Here is a 19,384-nt window from a genome sequence, read left to right as displayed (position 1 = left end):
GATCTCACCAATGTTGGTAAGGAGAAATAAATACACTATATATGCAAGTTGCAACAAACATTCTACTGCAGAGATCCATAAAATGTTGTATATTGCAGAGATGCTCTGTGAATGAGGAATATAATCCACTGCGGACGAAGAAGAAGGACCAAAAGAAATCCCAGAAGAAGTTGTCAGAGCAAGAAGAGAGAGAGAGAAAGAGAGCACATAATACAGTGTTTGATCCTGTAAAGAGAGACTTGACTTGTAAATGGACAATATGGTCCAAGAATTGGGTGTGTTAGAGAATGGAGAGCTACAAGCACAAGCGCGGTGGAGCAAGTCAGCCTCTCTCTCCTCGGGTTTCGCCAGCTAATCTAGTCTAACCAATAAGATCTTCTATAACTATGTAAAAGTATTTTATACTTTCCTTTTATTGTGTCGTGTATGTAGAATTTTTACGTATCAAGGAAACATTTTTAGCCCCATACAGAGGTGTAGTTTGTTTCCCTGTTTTACTATATAGTCTTATGTACTTTCCCCTTTTTGGCCAACGTCTTTCTTTTTAACACGTACGTAGTATTATGAAAACGAAACTTTCAGTTTCTTTCATCAATTACGTTATGGAGACAATGTTACTTTCCATAACAGAGATAATGACTTTCCCTAATACTATATTTTTTCACGGTTCTCGTATATATATATATATATCAATGAAAAGAAAGGGTTAAGGGCGACAGTAGCTAGCTAGCTAGCAGGCATGGAAGAACTACCGTTTGATGTAGAAATCGAGATCTTGCTGAGACTTCAAGTGCAACCTCTTCGTCGATTAGAATTGGTTTCAAAACAATGGAGAAGTTTGATAAGATCTCGAGATTTCATGGAGCGGTACTTGGTTCATCAGAAATCCAAGCACCGTTTCACGATCCTTGCTGGTGTCAAAGTCATGGACCCGTTCGCTCATGAAGTTTTCCGGGAACCACGATTTATCCGTTACTTCCATTCATCAGACGGTGATCCCGGATTTTCCTATATGCTGCTTCAAAATAACGAAGGTGTTCCTTGTCTCTCATGCGACGGTTTCATCTGCTGTCCGAGACCTGGTAACAAGTTTGTGTTTATTAATCCGGCGACTCGTCTGTTGATCCATGTCGAACAACAATCTCTTCGCCACCGTCCACAGAAATTTATAAGTCATCTAATTATTTTACCCGAATTCCAGTACTGCAGAACACATATTCTTTATCACGGCATGTGTACGTAACATATATACTGCCTTCGTTTATATATTTTTTATTTTTTTCACAAGAATTAAAACTGTTGGAGTTGACATTTAATTATTATAGATAATTCAGAAAGAGTTTTGTTTGTTTTTTTGTTCTTTAAAGTTCTCTTTTCTTATATATATATATAGCTAATTGATTATTAATGTCATTTGTATTATTTCATTTCTTACATGCAGTGAATCATCAGTTTTCCAACCTGCCGTGTAGCAGCTTGTTAGGATTTGGGAGAGACAGAGTGAGCGGAGATTATAAACTTGTTAGGTTATTTGAACCGCCTGGGGAGAATACGTTATGCACAGGATGCGAGCTTTTTTCGCTTAAGGCAAGGAAATGGATATACATAAGCCATGTTCCTATACCTTGCTTTAATGGGCAACCTTCAGCGAGCGTTAACGGATCCATCTATTGGTTCACTGCTTATCTATGGTTAACGGATGCAGATCAGTATTCAACAACGGCCAAGATCATAGCATTTGATCTTCACACACACAGATTCCGTGCAGTCCATCACCCTCCTACCGAATTCATCTCGTGAACCTTAGGGATCAAGTATGGATCGTAGAGCAGCAAATTAACTGTTTGGAGATGTGGAGCATGGATAGAGGAGGAGACGCATGGGGGAAAATGTATTCAATTGATCTAAGAAGCCATGCAAGGACTAGTTTGGGGGAGGTGCTTATGCCAATTGAAATCTGCCGCGACGGAAAGGTGTTGATTAACGGTAACAAGCCAAAGGATGCAAGTCACTTGGGTTTCATAACAAGGTTGCTCAAATATGATCCGCGTACTCACTCGGGTTTCATAAAAAGGTTGCTCAAATATGATCCGCGTACTAAAACTTTTGCCTATGGCTCCCCCTACTTCAAAACTTGGGTCCTTGCTCCCTACTTCCAGTCTCTCTTCTCTTTCGATACAATTTACTAAAGAGTTTCTTTCTTTCTTTCTTTTTCGATACAATTTATTAATTAGTATTCTAGATGATCATCTTCTCTTCTACTTTTATTGTTCTTGTTTCTTACTACACTATTATGATCATTTTATTTACATTCCAAACTGATGCGCTGCAACGTTTGTCCCTTACATCTTTCTTTTGAATCATGGACTAGCTTATTGCCTCTGTTATTTTTTTCCTTTTAATTTTAATTAATGAGATGGCAAATCAATCCGCTTCTTACGAAAGTAAAGATCGTAAAGAAGAACAAAGTGTTTATAAAGAGCCAATTTTTTTTAAGGTTTTTCATTTAATAAAAGAGTTTTTACAAAATCTGCTATTAATATAGTTTAGCATTAGGTTAGATTTTTCATCAGGAATATGAGCCATCGATGTTCCTAACTTAGTAAATTCCTATCCTAGCTAGTATGAACTAAAAGTTTAGAGACCAAATCTTTCTTTCTTTCTTTCTTCAATGGGGAACTTCCAGCGCTTGATCTTGTCCTACCTCGATTTGCTTCTTCCTCTCCGGCCGTTAGACGAAAACAAAGAACAAAAGCCACAACCAACGGAAGATATCTTAGGAGAAGGTGGATCCAAAGCTGGAGATATCTCCCCAAGTACTCTTGCGCCACCATGGCCACGTCCTCCGTCGGATGCGCTACGTTGCACCGTTGGAGGCGTACTAGCCGCCATTGATCCGTCACGATGATCTTTGCTCAATTCTTCTTGTCTTTCCACGTCGGGACGAATCTCTCCACTCACGAACCTGTCATTCCAGACGAGTCCCGACGATCCATGTCCCCTGAACGACACCGTTGATGATCTCTGCAACGCCATCTTTTTTCTCTCTTGTCTTCTTTCAATTGAATTGTGTGATTTTTTTTTTTTGTCTCCCGGAAACTAATATATATTTGAAGAAACGGAAAACAAAGAGAATAATATGGGAACCTAATGTTTTTTTTTTTGGAAGTTTTCTTTATAATTTTGGTTTTTCTTTTATAATATTTTAAGTTGGAAGTTTTCTTTTCTGTTTTGTTTTACTTTTTCTTATTCAAAATTGTTTTCTTATTATCGTTTGACATTTATAGTTAAATCCCATTTATAATAAAATAGAAGTACACAATATTGTTTTGTAGAGTATGTAGTTTTAATAAGTAGGTTACAAATAGGTTATAGATTAATTGATAGATTAATTGGTTACAAGTTAAATAGTTGGTGCAACTTTAATTTATTCCCCAAAATTTTAAAGGGAATATTCTAAAAAATCATTTGATATCATCTAACTTACCATATTAATTTGTTTTATTACATTATTCATCAATATTAAAATCTTTTGATATCTAACTTAACATATTAATTTGTTAATTATCATTATACTACACCTCTCATTTTTATATATGAATCTACTATGTGAAACAAATAATTCTCATATTATTTATTATAATTAAAAAATAGTTTTATTTCCGGATATAACATAAGTTGAATTTTTAAAAACAAATATAAATTATTCAATCTAGAAAATATTCAAGCTTTAGTAATATTATTCTTTAAAAATAATATCTATTGAATTTAATATTTTACTGAGTTACGGGTCAAAATTTGAAAATTTAAATTCAATTTCATATTTTTTTGTTGAATTTTATAATTTTATATAGTATAATAAACTTGAAATAATTTATTTTGAAATATTTTTAAAATATTAAAACTTGATATAAAAGTTAGAAACTATAAACACTCTAAGTTGATTTGTTATAGCAATGTCAATAATATATCACTAAAATATGAAAGAATTTCAAGAAACCAAGTATCTTAAAACAAAAAGTATAACAATATATTAAATTACTCATAATATAATAACTCGCTTTTTAAAAACCAAATTTACAAAATTATGTCTTATAATGACTTTCAAGTTATGATGTAGAATATACATTGCTGAAATAACTTCACATACATAAATTTAATACAATATATTAAAATTTTATTTTAAAATATAAAATATAAAAAATTAAAATTTAACCAGTGTTATAGCACAATTACTTATTTAGAATCATTAACAATATAAAACTTACAAAATTTGTGTTTTTTTTTCAAACCATCATATTTAGCATATGATTTGATTGCATAATGTTTTATTCAAAAAAAATTTTAAAAACAATTACATAAATTATATTTTATATAAAATTTACAATATAAATAAAAAGAATTTTAATCCGTGCTAGAGCATGTGTCTTAATCTAGTAACCAATATTTTAGTAAAATAAGACTGTTTACAAAAAATATGATTAAACAATTTTAAGAAAGAGAGACCTAATTAACTAAATTACTGTTTGTGCAGAAATCTTTGATATGTCCTAATGTCTCGAGAAGTGAGAAACAACTGCAGTCGGTTGACTTTCTAAATCACCTCTCAATCGAAAAAGACAAAGAAGAAAAGAAAAAAAAAAAAAAAAAAAGGTTCCATCCATGCCAAAATGTTTTCTAAGAGATTAGATCGAGAACCTTTCAATGTTGTATATAGCACATAAGTTTTAAAACTTCGACATACTGCATTATTCAAGTATCCAAAACTAAAAAACTTCCACTGTTCCGCATGGCCTGGGCCTGCTAAGGGTATCAAATAATACTGAACAAAAAGACTAGTATAAAACTTACACCAGAAATGTTCATATAGGCCGAAGAAGATGTTAGACAGTGTTTTATTGCAAATTTAACGAACCATAATTAAATATGCACTTTTGTATAAAATTTGATATATAACAACAAACATCACCTATTTTTTATTTATAATATCACTATGAGTAAAGAAACCAAATGGTTACTTTCACAAGCACAAACAAATGTAAAATACAACAAATGAAAATCAAAAGGAAATTAAAGGTACAAATCATGTAACGAGTGTATGCCTAAATAATTAAACCAAAACACACCACATTGAAAACATTACAACAACAATATAATAAAAGATGCATCAATCACATGATGAAGTGATAATTCAAGGACGACTTGATGTAGAAGGCGGAGGAGAGAAGAACGGAATAGATGGGAGACTAGTTGGAAGAGAAGGAATTACCGTAGGAAACGAAGGCAACGTTGGCATTGGAGGCATTACAGTGGGAATTGTGGGAAGATTTGGTTGTGGCAAAGATGATGGCATTGGAAACGGAGGCATTGCAGTAGGCATTGTGGGAAGAGTTGGTAGAGATGGTTGTGGCAACGTTGATGGCAATGGAGGTAGTCCCATTGTCGGGATAGGCAGGCTTGGAATCTGAGGAATAGTTTGTTGTTGTTGCTGGAGAAGGCGGCGTGAGGCTGAACAAGTGTTGATCATAGTAGAGGAAGAAGAGAGACTCACGAAAAAAGCAATGAGAAAGAGCTTGTATGATGCCATGTTGACGAAACTCTCTAGTTATGGTTAAGCCTTCACTTTGTATATATTGCTTTGTGTTGATGAGAAATTTAAAGAAATGCCAATGAGTTTATATAGTGGCAAGAGTCTTCGATGGAGTACAAAGACTTTATGTACTTTACAATTTCTGTATGGTGGTTGGCTTGAGCTTTTGGTAGTTCAACTTAATGTGTTTTTTTTTTTAATAAATTATTTTGACAAATCAAGAAATTTTATTAAAGTTAGTTCAACAATCAAAATCCTCCTACTCTAATAATATATAGGTACGTGGTTACCTAATAAATAACCAAACTTTAAAATATCCATTTAAGCTTAAAATGCACAATTAATACCAATTTACCACCGTAATACTGTATATATAGTATTTTATAATCTCATTAAGGTTTTTTTTTTTAATAAAAAGGATAGATAAAATATATGAAATACAAAATAAAACTGTGCCAATCTGTGACTCTGTGATTAAACCGGATAGACAAACAATTCATGGGTTGAACGGTTGAACGGTTGAACCGGGAATAGCCTTTTCTTCCTTATCGGTACGATTTTAAAATCAAATTGAAATTTCAAAAATCATGTGTGGTCAACTGGTCATCCCAAAAGTCGAACATAACCCAAGACAGAATTCGAAACCCAAAATTTCAAATTCAATACACTTTGTGATGTCGCATCGTAGTACAGCGGCGTACGCCTCGAGAACCTTCTCAAGCCGTCGGAACTGTAACTCAGTATTATTCTGGCGCCGATGAGTCTCCGGTCAGTTCAATCCCGCAGTAAAAGGAAGTCGATCGGAGTATACGATTTCACCGAAGAGGAAGAACGCGTTGAAGCGATGTCGAAGAAACTCCTTCGAAAATACGATTCCCCTGTCACTACTAAAACCTCCTCCGCCGTCGATAAGTATGACTTCCTTCGGTGCTGTGAGTGTCTTCTTCTCTGAATCTTCCCCCATTTATTTCTTGTATCGATTTTGTTATTCACTTCTTTTGTGATGTTTTTCCAATTGCAGTTTCGAAGAACACCCAAATCGAGAGTAAAGAACTGGACTGCGTAGTTATTGATGTTGAAGGTAACATTACCAAAAACTACATCATGGGGAACAGTTACTCTACTGCAAATGATGAGTTGAAGACAATTTGTTCTATGCTATGTGTAGGGTTTCAAATTCTCAGTTGCTAATGAAGTAGATCAGAAATTACTTAATTTGTAGTTCAATCCTTAACAGAAAGAGGGGAATTGTGGCTATATGAGTTACTTGGCTAATCTGATTTTTGTTTATGCAGTTCCAGCGAAAGAAGAACGTTCAAGGTGTGAACTCAGCGAAGTTGCAACTGTGAGCCTTTCTCATGCAGTCATGAAGGACTTAGTATAAGGAATTAGAATGTCGAAAAGTTTTTTTTAACTTTTGTTGTACTATATATATTGCAGGGTGATGTGATTGATTTAATCTCCAATGGCTCCCATGGAAGGATTGGAATTGATTCATCAACTTCATCATCTCTCTCAGAAAATGATGAAGGTATTTAGCATTTTAGTATTCTTTTATCTTTAGTTTCAGTTTCTTCCTTCACAATTGCTTGCTCTAAAGAATCTTCTGATTATATTTTTAGCCTCAACTGGAGAAGCCACAAATCCTGCTTCTGATCCGCATGAAGTTGTAAGTCTCTTTTGAGTATATGATGTTCTTTTAAGACAATTAGAGTTAGTTAAGGATCACAAACAAGATGAAAAGCATAAGCTCTTCTTCTTCCTCTGAAAAGTTGTCGATTTGCTGTTTGTCTCAAGAGTTATGCACATGGGGTTTATATGTTCATAGTATCTTATGCTTTTTCTTTTTCTGCATATACAGGATCTCGAGATTGCACAAGTTCTTATTAACCCTGATGTTCTTATATATGGAGATATATACTGTACAAACTCGAAGTTAACATTTTCACGTAGCTGTATGAATGTTGAAAGTTCATCAGTAAATGCCACTAAAGGAACCTTTAGTTGTCAGTGGAAAATAGAAGATATCATCAAAATTGAGTCTCAGTGGTGTTTGGAGGTGAGTTCTGTTAGAGCTTCATTTATAGGTCGATGGGTTTTCTTTAATGATGCTTGAGATCTATTTTTTAGGTTGAGACTGCTTTTATCAACGTCCTTCTGAAGTCCAGGGAGCCAGAAGGAATTGACACTGCGGAAGAGATTTCAGGTACTAAAATATGTTCACTTTTGTTTATGTTAGTGTGGCTTAAGTTCAAAGGAGTTTCTTTTTCTCACACGAGGGATTCCTTAAATTATTAGCTGAAATAAGAAGGGCACACACATCATATCTCTCTTTGTGTAGTTTCTGATGTTTACAACGTCAACTTATGTCTAACTAACATCTGTACCCATGCTGACAGGAATTGATCTCCTAAAATTTTCCGTTTATGACCCTAAATGGTATGAAGAAGTAGAAACCATCAAATCCTTGGACTCGAGATACAAGGATGTTTGGTTTGACACCATAACGTAAGTCATTTAGAAATGTTTTTTTGCACCATTGTGTTAGAATATTCATTGCAGTTCTCCCCACTTCCTCCCCTTCCATCATTACCTTCCATCATTATCATGTTGGTGGTATATGACTCAACTAGTCGTTTTCTGAAGTCTTGTGATTTGTATATATGTGTTTTTTTCAACATCGTTAACAGAATTGTTGACATATATACCAAATATATGTGCACTATCGTATACAAAATTCTCTTGGCTTCAACTGTTTCCTGGTTACCTAATTAAATTTCTTCGAAGCTGTACGAATTAATATATGAAAGAGCTTTTGACCTTAAACAAGGACCACTTATGTTTTAAATCCTGTAAAAGGTTCGAGGAGAAAGAAGTTAGTAAGATAGGAAAACTATCTGGTGGGTTCTAAGTTATAACTTATATTTTTCGTTGTTGAATGTTGACAGGGAAAGCGAGGAAAGTGCTTGTACTGGACAGAATTTGGGAACTTCACTCACTAAGTGAGTATGAACTTTAATATCTTTCAATAATGTGATTTATATAAATTTTGGTAAATGTAGTCTGACAGTTTGGTGGTGTACTCTTCTTTTATGTTATTTTATGACTTTATCTTACCTCTTGATATGTGCTGTTTGTATCTTCAGTCTCGCTGATTCATTTGAAGATCTAGTCTATCCTCAAGGAGAGCCAGATTCTGTAGTAGTTAGGAAGCAAGACATTGAGCTTCTGAAACCAAGACGTTTCATCAACGATACAATCATTGATTTTTATATCAAGTAAGTTATTATCTTTCCGTATTAACTTAACATTAGAGGTGATAAAAACTGTGTCTGTAGAGCAGAGGATGCCTACAAGCGAAAAGCAAGGCTTGTAAACCCTTGTCGTATTATATTTGTTTTCATTTATATTTTACCGTCTTAATGCATAAGCTAGTTCGAAGCAACTTGTAAAGTTGGGTTTGATACTTACAGGTACCTTAAGAATCGAATTCCGCCGCAGGAACGGGGCAGATTCCACTTCTTCAACTGTTTCTTTTTCCGTAAGCTGGCTAACTTAGACAAAGGTTCACCTAACACGTTTGGAGGAAGGGAAGCATACCAACGTGTTCAGAAGTGGACTAAGAATGTGGATATTTTCGAAAAAGATTATGTATTTATTCCTATAAACTTCAGGTGACAACATTTTTCTCACAGATAACTATTTTTCTTGCCGCTGATAAGATGACTTATACTTGCACTTGATTGCAGTTTTCACTGGAGTCTGATTATTATCTGCCATCCCGGTGAATTGGTTACTTCTCATGGTAAGATTAACTCATTATGTTATTTTCTTATGCTCGTTGACTTTGTTTTACATTTTGTAAAGAAACTTTTACTGTTCTGGTAATGAAGTCGAAAACCCTCAAAGGGTTCCCTGTATCTTGCATCTGGACTCAATTAAAGGAAGCCACAAAGGTGGTCTCATAAATATTTTTCCGAGGTATGATCTAACACGTTTCATTAAAGTTCACTGCCCTAGCATTTACTCGTTCTTTTCATTTGGATTCAAGAGGCCATTTTAAGTGACGGTACTTTTGAATTTAGTCTCGAGAGTTGTTGCTAGTTGGATGCTACTTATGCATATGAGGCTGGATCCAATTTTTTTCGTTGAGAATTAAGCTGACTAAGGGGTGTTTAGGTTTACAGTGATGATTGGTCTTTAATAATTTTCTGCACATTTACATATTTTTGTTATTCCGTTTTTCCACTTTTCCTTATCATGTCGGATACATGGATTTTTTCATAACAATTCAAATGTCCATCATGTGATCATAGTTACCTACGTGAAGAGTGGAAAGCGAGGCATGGAAACACAACTATTGATTTCTCAAGAGCTCCAGATATGCAGTCCATCTCACTTGAGGTAGCTTCCTAACTATTACGGTTCTGTCATGATGTCGTAAACCCCTGTTCCAGATTATCTTAGTGCATGTAGTACTCCTGCTTGTATTCGTGCTATAGATGCATTTTGATGAGCTTTTGTTTGTGTCTAACATATCATATCAGTTTTGGTTGTTAGGTTATCTTCGAAAAACATGTTACTATTCTAGTGGAGTCAAATGATATTTCCATTGTGAACTTTGTGAATTTCTTCAGTGACTTTTCTGATGCTATTGCTTCATTTGAAAAATTCAGCTCCCTCAGCAAGAGAATTCGTTTGACTGTGGCCTCTTTTTGCTCCACTATTTGGACCTTTTTGTGGCTCAAGCTCCTGCTAAATTCAATCCATCCTCTATCACAAGATCAGCAAATTTTGTAAGTAGTCTTGTTTTCATCTCCTTGGATATGATGAAGCATTTGACATATAGATTTTTAGTTTACTATTGAAACATGCATTTGAGAATCTTATCAAGTTTTGGAAATTATTGTTTTAGAAAATTGATATAATCTTTTAGAATCTTGTTTACGTTCACTATGGAGTCTTTATTGAGTTGTAGTGTAGTGCTTTTACTTGTGTAAATAATTCAACTGTGCGAAGATCTTCCTTATTCATATGATATGAAAGCACTCCACCGAGAAACATTGATATGAATGGGAGGGTTTAACTTATTTTCTGCATCTTTTCAGCTAACTAGGAATTGGTTTCCTGCGAAGGAAGCTTCACTTAAGCGTAGATACATCTTAGAATTGCTTTACAATCTCCACAAAGGTCATGCTCCAAGTATTCTTCCACCTAATTCCAAAAGTGAACCGCCTCATTGTGAAGTTTCCAACAAGAATGATCAAGCAAATGAAAGCAAGAATGTGATTGACAGCTGTAACTGGAGAAAACCGTTTGATGATTCCTCATCAAGCGTTACAGACATTCCCCAAACAAAGACTTGCTCGCCAGATCTGATTCTTAGCAAAGAAACTTATTACACAGGAGGATATGACCACCAGTCTTCGAAGCTCCGAAAGGTCTTTATGTCGCCTATAGTGGTAAAATTGCCTTTTCTATATCTTCAGTTTAGATTCCACTGCTAATTATCTTATGTTGATAGCTATTCTATATTTTTTTCTCCCCAAACTAGGAAGAAGTTCAAGAAAGTGGTGAGAAGAAAACCTCTGTGATAGATACATTACAAAAAGAGACAAGAAAATGGACATACAAGAATCTATTCATCACGAGATAGATACATTACGAAAAGAGGAATGCATGCTTTATATCGAGGACAGTGAAGATGAAGAAACTGTTTCAGTAGAATATGTCTCTGATACTGAAGATTCAGATGAAGTTGAGATGAAAGGAGAAGATGATGATGATGATGATGAGCTTAGAGTTCTCGGAGAATCCGCAGGGATTCATAGATGCAGAGAAATCAAGTCTGATTCAGCAGTGATCGAAAAAGGAGTGAACAAGAGTAGAGATTCAACTGCTGCTTCTTGTTCTAATGGCATTCTTCTTGTGTTGTCTGATGATGAGAGTAGCTCAGACGAAAAAGAAAACTTCTTAGTCACAAGTTCAAATGTGATGGCCAAGAAGCCAAAAACTTGATATTGTAATGTAATGAAGATGAATATCGCCTATCTCATGCGATTATTATTTGTCTGATTCTCTAATCTCGTAGCCCAATTATAACCATAAAATTGCAATTTCATTTTAGCTTCGCTTCCTCTTTGGCCTTTAGAAAGATATAGCATTCATCAATTAGCTACATTCTTTTTATATTGACAATCAATTTACTATATACTGCAAGTAATTTACATCAACATGTCGAAATTCATATTCAGTAGTTCTTGTCTCTTATAAGACAAAATATCAAAGCTTCGATTTCAACAAACAAAAAGAACAAAAGAATCTGCTGTTATTATCCAAGTGGAAGGATGAAAACAGAGAGCTCACACAAACGTTTTAATACAAAAAGAAACTGATGTTTTCCATCCAATGAAGCTGTACTTGTGATCACATTCACACGTCATCGTCTCTATTCTGATGCTCCAGGAGCAATTGTTCTAACTCTTCCCTGCGTCTGGCTATCTCCTGCAACAACAGTCAATGATTTAGAAGCCATTTGAGGAATATGATAAATTGATAATGATGCAGCGTATATAGAAACTAGATGATAATAAACTATCAATACTTGCCTCAAGATCCTTGACGGCTTGTTCTCTTGAAATTTCCTTCTGCTGTCGAGCACGCTTCAGAAAGCCGATGCATAGAACTCCCTGAAGTTAAGACAAAGATCAAAGATTGAGAGTGAAAGACATAAACGAGAACTCAGATATATTGCCAAGAAAAAGGAAAGTTTTTGCCGACCAAATCCAACATAGGCAGATCTAAAATTGGCAGAATTGGAAAGAAAGTGATTCAGGCAAAAGTTGTAACTAATACCTCTCCCAAAAAGCTCAGTTTATAAAGTTGGAAATAACTATAGAGACTTGCTAACCACTATATCAAGCACCTATTGTTCAGAGTTAAGAGCTATCCAAGTGATCCTAAAGGTCTGTGACCAAAGTGCCATCATGGCTTCTTACCAGACAAAACCCCATATCTATCATATAAAGAGAGCTGGTAACCTTCGAAACAAGATGCTAGACTCTTCACTTAAAAATCTAAAGAAACAATAAGATGCAAAATCCAAGATTCATTATCGAGTGAAATGCATTCTGATAAGCAAGAGGCAACCACAACAACGCACAAACAAATATGAACAAAAAGATTGAACAGTAATACAAGAAGAGAGGAATAATAAGCAGATGTGATATTTGAGGAAAAAAGAAGGAGATCGTACTGAAATGACATAGATAACACCACAGGCAAGGAGCAAATAGCTAGCGATATTCTGAAGAAGCATGAGATCCTTCCTTTGAGCCATATAGTCAGGGAAAGCTCTTGTCATCACAGCAGCACTGAAAATGACACAAAGATATAGTAACCAAGAAAAAGTCTCATTCTTAAGATCCTCGCCTTGAATTAGCTTAAAGCAACACTCCAAAAAATCACATTACAACAAGAACTACGAGATTTCACTCCAACACAAGAGGTAGTGAAAAGGAGGTAACTTACAAAATCTGAAGCATTCCTCTCCCAGCCCAGTATTCAAGAACCTGTGCAAGATTTGGATCACTTTAGAAACAATTCATAGTTAGTAGTAGAAAAAGAGAAAGAAAGTATGAACCTTCGAGAATTTGAGAATGAAACCCCATTCAGTCTCAACGAGGACAACAAAGCAAGCAATCACCACAGCATAACACCGGAATATTCCATCAAAGAGCTGCTCGGAGGAAACAAACGCTTTCAGAAAAAAGATCAAATCTAAATGACTGCGAACAAGAGTGAGAAGAAGAGATGATTACATCGTGGCTGTCTCGGAAGGAACGAACGGCAGCGAGAACATTAACGACAACGCAGAGAATGGCGATGAGAGATGTGACGACGCTGAAGCATCTGCAAACAACAAGGAAAGGGTCTGCTCTGTTTCCGAGCTTCAATTTCGTGGATCGGGGAGAAGGTCCGCCGGCGGGGGTTTCTTCGATTTCATCATTCCTCTCCATCTGACACCAAATTTCACTACTACTAGCTCTGTTTCAGGAGAAGATCCACCTTCTTTAGATGTGTATGATTTAGAAATCGAAAAGGAGAAGCCTTGTTAATAGAGGATTTCACAAGTTGGTTACTACTACTGGGGGAAAAGGTGGATTCTTTCACACCGGACGTTCTCTCAGAGCCTTCTCTTTTAATTTGATTCTTCCTTTTTCTTCTTTGGGATATATAAACTCTCAAGCTTACTATTTTTTTTTATAGATTACATCATTGTTGTTGTTATTGGGGTTACAAAGATATTTTGCATTCATGACCACATCATCATCATCATTCAAAGCTTTTTTTATTTAAACCAGAGTCGGTTCTAATAAAATACTAATTCAGAGGCTCCACGTATCCAATTTTGATCAAATTTACTAACTTTACTAATAGAGAAATTAGAGTTAATGAAGTTTTTCTACATAGGTCCCTCCCTATGGGAGAGAGAGTCACTTGGGAGTTGGGAGAGTGGTTGGTTGCACTCCAGCCAGCCTAGTCACATGTTCAATGGATACGACATATCTTCCTCTTTTGTGACTTGTGAGGTTAAGTTAGTTGTTATAGGGTCAGAAAGGGTTCATTCATGTTAAGAAAAAAAGAAAACATCAAATAAACAAAAAAACTCATCTCATCTCATTTGTTTTTGCCTCTTTTAATAACGATGTACTGTACTCTAATTAACTCGCACACAAAACAACTATCTATAGCTTACGTTAGAGATAGCCCGAAACTGAAAGTATTGCGTTCGTTTGCTCTCTATCCATCCGCATACCAAAAAACAAAATAAACGTTTTCAAGGTTTGGTTGGTTAAGTAAACATAACACAACAACATACATAAATAAAAAGAACACTCACGAGTCGCACATACACACACACACACGATTCCGTTGGACAAAAATCAAAATATCAAATCATCAAAGCCCATTTCATCCACACAACACAAATATATTCGATTCCTCCTCAAAAGCTCTCTCTCATCTCTCATCTCTCATCTCTCTCTCCGGCGATGTCTTCCTTATCCACGCCGCCGTCACAAAATCTCACCTTTTCCCCAGCCGCTGCTGCCACGTCATCCAGGCTCACTCCTTCCAAAAGACCCTTTTACCCTCCTCATCGCCTCCCCGATCCCACCTCTCTCTGCCGCTGCTCCTCCTCCTCCGATGATAGCCCTAGATGGGACTCCGCGATTCAAGACGTCCTCAAAAGCGCCATCAAAAGCTTCGATTCGGTCTTGAGCTGGTACTCCAATCAGGATAACGACGACGACGTCGAGCAAGATTCGGGGAATATCAACGAGAACCAAGACGATTGGGATTGGGAGCGATGGAAGAAGCATTTCGAACTTGTCGATGACCAAGACCGTCTTCTCTCCGTCTTAAAGGTAAAGGTTCCTCCTTTTCATGATTCATTCCTGATATTGTTGTTCTAATGAGATGGGGTTTTGTATTTTTGGGTGTACGTACAGTCGCAATTGAAACGAGCCATCAAGCGAGAAGACTATGAAGATGCTGCAAGCCTTAAGGTGGCAATTGCAGCTGCAGCTACTAATGATGCTGTTGGCAAAGTCATGTCCAGTTTCTATGTAATTTACCTCTTCCTTTATGATCATAGCTTCTAACAACACTGTTGGGGATACTTGTATTTGATTCTGAAAAGATTCCATTTTTGCATTTATTTTTTATAGAGAGCTGTTCTAGAAGAGCGTTACAAGGATGCAGTAGACTTGCGAGACAAAGCTGGTGCTGGGTTGGTGAGCTCGTTATTTGTTTTTTTTTTTTTTGTTTCGTTTCATTTATAACCGTGGTTTTAGCTTCTTCTTGGTGTTACATCGTTTTCTCTATATGGCTGGCAGGTAGGTTGGTGGTCAGGTATTTCAGAAGATGTCAAAGATCCTTTTGGTCTTATTGTTCAAATTACTGCAGAGCATGGAAGATATGTGGCACGAAGTTATAATCCTCGGTACTTTTATCTATCTTCTTTGCTTATCAATTTATCTGTGTATCAAAACGCCAAAAATTTATAGGTCCTTCTTTGTTTTGAAAGATTGTGTTATATGACAACCCTTTCTCTTTCAGGCAACTTAGTACTTCTGCTGCTGGTGCTCCTCTTTTTGAAATATTTCTGACACATGATGGAAAAGGGAACTACAAAAAGCAGGTTCTTTTACTCCTTAATCCTAGGGTGTTACTGTCCAAATTGAGTAATTGGGGTATTCATTGGAGAATCATGTTCCGGTTTAGTTGATGAACTTGGGGGGTATGCTTCATTTGGTTCTTTATAGGAAGCTGAATATTTTCAGTAGATAGCAAAGTGTGATTTCCCTACGTTATCTCTCAAGACGAATGTTTACAAATTATCTAGATGGAGTGATATATTTCGATGTTAAACTGGGATGTGTGCTTCTTCAGGCTGTGTACTTGAAATGGAAGGAGATTTTTCCAGACGTACCTACTATGCCCTCCAGAACTTTAAATTCTGGTAGGTTTTTGACTTCACCGGGAAGGAAGGAAGATACGGGTAATATTGTCGTCGAGAGTAGTGAAGATGAAGAGAGTGATAACTCAGATGATGATTCTGATCTCCTTGAGGAATCTTCTGGTTTCCAAAGTTTCCTGCGAGATATGATTCCTGGGGTCAAGGTCAAGGTTATGAAAGTAACTGCGCCAGGAAGGGTGGACAAGGATTTCATCTCAAAAGTTATTGAGCAGATAGCTGATGAGGAAGATGAAGAGAACGATCTTAATATAGAAGATATAGATGTGGAAGACAGCACTAAGGCTGAAATCGATGAAAAAGATGCTGACATCGAATTGGAATCTGTGACTGATGAAATCGTTGACAACAAAGGAGGGAGAGAAATCGCAGTTAAATTTGTTATTGGCGATATTGTTGATCGGCTTTCTGGAAACCAACCTCTTAAAGAGTCGCTTCGATCCCCTGCCAATCTGGAATCTGTGGAGAAATCTTCGTTTTATCTTCGCTTAGAGAAAGACTTAAACGTACAAGAGTCTAAGGGTGTAGAAAGTACACTAATTGATGGAAAAGGTAGCCGTCATAGTAGACGTAGGATTGATAACATTATGGTTGATCTGGCCAAATCAATTGAGAAAGAGAAGAAGATTTCTGTCAAGGTTTGTTTTGCTGTGTTTATTGGCTATTTTCTTTCTTCTTGTTTTACCTCAAAAAGGGAGCCGCAGCTTATTCTAGAAATCCATGTTACAGATGCTGAAGGATGTTGGGGAACTATTAAGCCTCACTCTCAGCCAGGCTCAAAACCGTCAACAGTTGTCGGGTTTGACGAAATTCCGTCGCATTGATGTGACACCATCACTAGATCCTTTGGACGGTGAGTGAGTAAATTGATTGAATGTGCGTTGTTTTGTGTCTCTCTAAAGAAAATGGACATTAATTTTGAGTCTATGCGATAGAAGACTTTCAATTTTGTAACTTTCCTTGAAAATACCATTTTCTCACATCAGGTCTCAGTATGAAATGGATTTTAATTTTCATGTTCTTCTCTATCCAGGACTTTATATTGGCGCACATGGGCTGTATACATCAGAAGTAATCCATTTAAAACGCAAATTTGGCCAGTGGAAAGGTGGAAAGGAGTCTAAGAAGCCAACAGATATTGAATTTTATGAATATGTCGAAGCTGTGAAATTAACCGGAGATCCTTATGTGCCTGCTGGGAAGGTTAGCTTTATGTTTTTTTTTCTTGTATGAGGTATTAAGACAGATATGAAAACTTGTAGTTTTTATGGTCACTGTTAAGAACTTGCGTAATCAAAGGACTGTGTTACCAATCTGGTAAAAAAAAACACGCTGTTACCTTTCTGGCTACATAGGAAAGCAGTATTATCATGCAATAGTCACTTGGTTGTATAAATAATATCCTTCTTTTTTTAGTAACTCTTCCATACTACTTTTCTATTGCCATATCATGATGTGTGCCTTACCACAGTCTTATCCCATGACAGGTTGCATTTCGGGCAAAGATTGGTAGACGTTATGAGCTCCCACATAAAGGACTCATCCCCGAAGAATTTGGAGTGGTGTGCTTAAAATGCTATTCAGATTTATCATTAAGTTCTATGTTCTTAACTTCTTATTGAAGTTCTGGTTTGTGTAGCTTCATAATAGAGATTTTCATAAAAATGCAGATTGCCAGATATAAAGGACAAGGTAGGCTTGCTGATCCTGGATTTCGTAATCCGAGATGGGTAGATGGCGAGCTTGTAATCCTCGATGGCAAGGTTCCTCTCTTCGTCTCTCACTAAACTAAAACTAACTTTTTCATGACGGAAACTTAAAATGTTGACAACTTTTTTGTGTGTGATGTGGTTGATGCAGTATGTAAAAGGAGGACCCGTCGTCGGATTCGTCTATTGGGCACCTGAATATCACTTTGTGATGTTCTTCAACCGCCTGAGGCTTCAAGCCTAGTTTCTTTTTGGTCTTCTGCTCTACAATCGAGGAAGGGTTTTCTTCTGGCTGTAACCATTGTGTAAGTATACTCGTAGATACACAAGTAGATATGAAGTCGAGTCGGCACTGAGAAAGGTGTAACTGAAATGGTTTAGATTATTTGCAGAGTCATGGGATAGGTTATGCCTAGGATAAGATTACTTCAAGATCAGGGTTCACTCTTGTCTTTCTTGAACCTGTATAGAGCTCCTCGCTCTCTCTGGAGCTTGGATTAAGGTGCCTAACTTGCAGCAAGATTTAACACGCAAGAGAGAATCATTGATCACATGCAGTCAAGTACTTGGATTCTGAGACTTTGGTCAGAAAGGAAACTGGATTGTAAAGCTGGTGAAGTTTCTTTAGATGTATATGTAAATTAATGTTTGTTTCTTCAGATATTGCTATTAAAGGATATGTAAACTTGGTAAAGCGTTGTTATGAGATTCCCTGTTGTATAGCTCTGTTTATATAAGGGCAGAAGAGAAGAAATATTTCTTGTTAATACATTTGTTGCATGCAACAATTGCAAAATAGCTCGAGAGAAGCAATGGAAAACATTGGTCTTGGTGATTTATCATTTTAACACACAAACAGAGAGAATCTAAAGATTATAAATGGGAACTTAGGAGGAGGCAGCAGCAGGAGCAGCAGCTTGTGGTGGTGGTGGTCGGAGAGTGATCTCAACCTTGTCGTGAACACCTTGAAGCAAGAGTTCACCTTCGAAAGCAACAATTTTGCGTTTCTTGGCGGCTCTCAATGTCCCAACCAATGCTTCGAAGATGTTGGCACATCGGTCGTCATTGAACAAGACTCCAAACGTCACCTGAACAAATCAATCTTTGAAGATCAGATTCATATCAATCAACCATTTTTATTATATTTTAGATCTGAGCCAGAGAAATTGTGACGATCTTGATTCTTGAGATAAGAGATTGTGGATTCCAGATTGTATAGGGAGATCTAAGAAGAGCTAAAGAAGAAAGAAAGAGAGAGAGACCTTGTAAGAGCCATCGGTCTGACGAGAACCAAGACGATGGATCTCTTCTTCCAGTTTCTGAATCTCTTCTTCTACGTTCATTCTTGTCTTTCTTTCTTCTTCTTCCTTATTAGATCCTTAGAGAGAATGTTGTAAGAAGAAGAAGAATAGGATTGAGCAAAAGAGAATCTTTCCAATCTGATGAAGACAGCTTGATTAATGATTTGATGACACATCCTCCAACTTCTTTGTCCTGTCGAAAAACAGATACTCACACTTAACCGGTTTCAAACCTTTTCGTACC

General features: G+C 36.4%; 6 protein-coding genes and 1 pseudogene across 7 annotated transcripts; 4 read left to right on the top strand and 3 right to left on the bottom strand.

Annotated features, from left to right (window-relative positions):
• LOC104733154 (F-box/LRR-repeat protein At2g43260-like) lies at nt 740-1,800 on the top strand. Its single transcript, XM_010452761.1, has 2 exons — nt 740-1,082; nt 1,442-1,800. Exons 1-2 carry the CDS (start codon nt 740-742, stop codon nt 1,798-1,800), a joined length of 702 nt encoding a protein of 233 aa, XP_010451063.1.
• Nucleotides 2,570-3,098, bottom strand: LOC104729891 (uncharacterized protein At1g15400-like). The gene has a single exon (XM_019233935.1). It carries the CDS (start codon nt 3,034-3,036, stop codon nt 2,701-2,703), a length of 336 nt encoding a protein of 111 aa, XP_019089480.1. The 5' UTR covers nt 3,037-3,098; the 3' UTR covers nt 2,570-2,700.
• Nucleotides 4,858-5,617, top strand: LOC104729890 (uncharacterized PE-PGRS family protein PE_PGRS46-like). Its single transcript, XM_010448916.2, has one exon. It carries the CDS (start codon nt 5,163-5,165, stop codon nt 5,466-5,468), a length of 306 nt encoding a protein of 101 aa, XP_010447218.1. The 5' UTR covers nt 4,858-5,162; the 3' UTR covers nt 5,469-5,617.
• On the top strand, nt 6,222-11,666 carry LOC104729888 (annotated as a pseudogene).
• On the bottom strand, nt 11,814-13,847 carry LOC104729887. Its single transcript, XM_010448915.2, has 6 exons — nt 13,411-13,847; nt 13,233-13,328; nt 13,121-13,161; nt 12,846-12,963; nt 12,199-12,279; nt 11,814-12,094 (listed from the first exon to the last, which is right to left on the bottom strand). Exons 1-6 carry the CDS (start codon nt 13,606-13,608, stop codon nt 12,023-12,025), a joined length of 606 nt encoding a protein of 201 aa, XP_010447217.1. The 5' UTR covers nt 13,609-13,847; the 3' UTR covers nt 11,814-12,022.
• LOC104729885 (protein EXECUTER 1, chloroplastic) lies at nt 14,521-18,637 on the top strand. 2 transcript variants are annotated; one of them, XM_010448913.2, is made up of 12 exons: nt 14,521-15,018; nt 15,103-15,219; nt 15,322-15,387; nt 15,490-15,596; nt 15,713-15,794; nt 16,046-16,768; nt 16,860-16,983; nt 17,164-17,333; nt 17,618-17,692; nt 17,801-17,893; nt 17,991-18,144; nt 18,221-18,637. In XM_010448913.2, exons 1-11 carry the CDS (start codon nt 14,644-14,646, stop codon nt 18,081-18,083), a joined length of 2,025 nt encoding a protein of 674 aa, XP_010447215.1. In that variant the 5' UTR covers nt 14,521-14,643; the 3' UTR covers nt 18,084-18,144; nt 18,221-18,637. The 2 variants fall into 2 exon arrangements, with proteins under 2 accessions (XP_010447215.1, XP_010447214.1); XM_010448912.2 differs by having other exon boundaries at nt 14,522-15,018; nt 18,232-18,637.
• Nucleotides 18,585-19,270, bottom strand: LOC104729886 (costars family protein At4g33640-like). Its single transcript, XM_010448914.2, has 2 exons — nt 19,102-19,270; nt 18,585-18,927 (listed from the first exon to the last, which is right to left on the bottom strand). Exons 1-2 carry the CDS (start codon nt 19,180-19,182, stop codon nt 18,727-18,729), a joined length of 282 nt encoding a protein of 93 aa, XP_010447216.1. The 5' UTR covers nt 19,183-19,270; the 3' UTR covers nt 18,585-18,726.

This window comes from Camelina sativa, chromosome 12, assembly GCF_000633955.1.
Source record: "Camelina sativa cultivar DH55 chromosome 12, Cs, whole genome shotgun sequence".
Classification (NCBI taxonomy): Eukaryota; Viridiplantae; Streptophyta; class Magnoliopsida; order Brassicales; family Brassicaceae; genus Camelina; species Camelina sativa.
Note: the sequence above shows the minus strand (reverse complement) of the source record. Positions and strands in the feature narration are given on the sequence as shown.

What these genes read in the sequence shown, in the direction of transcription:
- LOC104733154 (XM_010452761.1), top strand. Translation starts at nt 740, where the DNA reads ATGGAAGAACTACCGTTTGATGTAGAAATCGAGATCTTGCTGAGACTT. An exon ending in CATCTGCTGTCCGAGACCTG is followed by an intron (nt 1,083 to 1,441) that starts GTAACAAGTTTG and finishes TCTTACATGCAG; the next exon opens with TGAATCATCAGTTTTCCAAC.
- LOC104729891 (XM_019233935.1), bottom strand. Translation starts at nt 3,036, where the DNA reads ATGGCGTTGCAGAGATCATCAACGGTGTCGTTCAGGGGACATGGATCG.
- LOC104729890 (XM_010448916.2), top strand. Translation starts at nt 5,163, where the DNA reads ATGCATCAATCACATGATGAAGTGATAATTCAAGGACGACTTGATGTA.
- LOC104729887 (XM_010448915.2), bottom strand. Translation starts at nt 13,608, where the DNA reads ATGGAGAGGAATGATGAAATCGAAGAAACCCCCGCCGGCGGACCTTCT. An exon ending in TCATTCTCAAATTCTCGAAG is followed by an intron (nt 13,162 to 13,232) that starts GTTCATACTTTC and finishes AATCTTGCACAG; the next exon opens with GTTCTTGAATACTGGGCTGG. An exon ending in GTGTTATCTATGTCATTTCA is followed by an intron (nt 12,280 to 12,845) that starts GTACGATCTCCT and finishes TCTTAACTTCAG; the next exon opens with GGAGTTCTATGCATCGGCTT.
- LOC104729885 (XM_010448913.2), top strand. Translation starts at nt 14,644, where the DNA reads ATGTCTTCCTTATCCACGCCGCCGTCACAAAATCTCACCTTTTCCCCA. An exon ending in CTTATGTGCCTGCTGGGAAG is followed by an intron (nt 17,334 to 17,617) that starts GTTAGCTTTATG and finishes ATCCCATGACAG; the next exon opens with GTTGCATTTCGGGCAAAGAT. An exon ending in TTGTAATCCTCGATGGCAAG is followed by an intron (nt 17,894 to 17,990) that starts GTTCCTCTCTTC and finishes TGGTTGATGCAG; the next exon opens with TATGTAAAAGGAGGACCCGT.
- LOC104729886 (XM_010448914.2), bottom strand. Translation starts at nt 19,182, where the DNA reads ATGAACGTAGAAGAAGAGATTCAGAAACTGGAAGAAGAGATCCATCGT. An exon ending in AGACCGATGGCTCTTACAAG is followed by an intron (nt 18,928 to 19,101) that starts GTCTCTCTCTCT and finishes TGATTTGTTCAG; the next exon opens with GTGACGTTTGGAGTCTTGTT.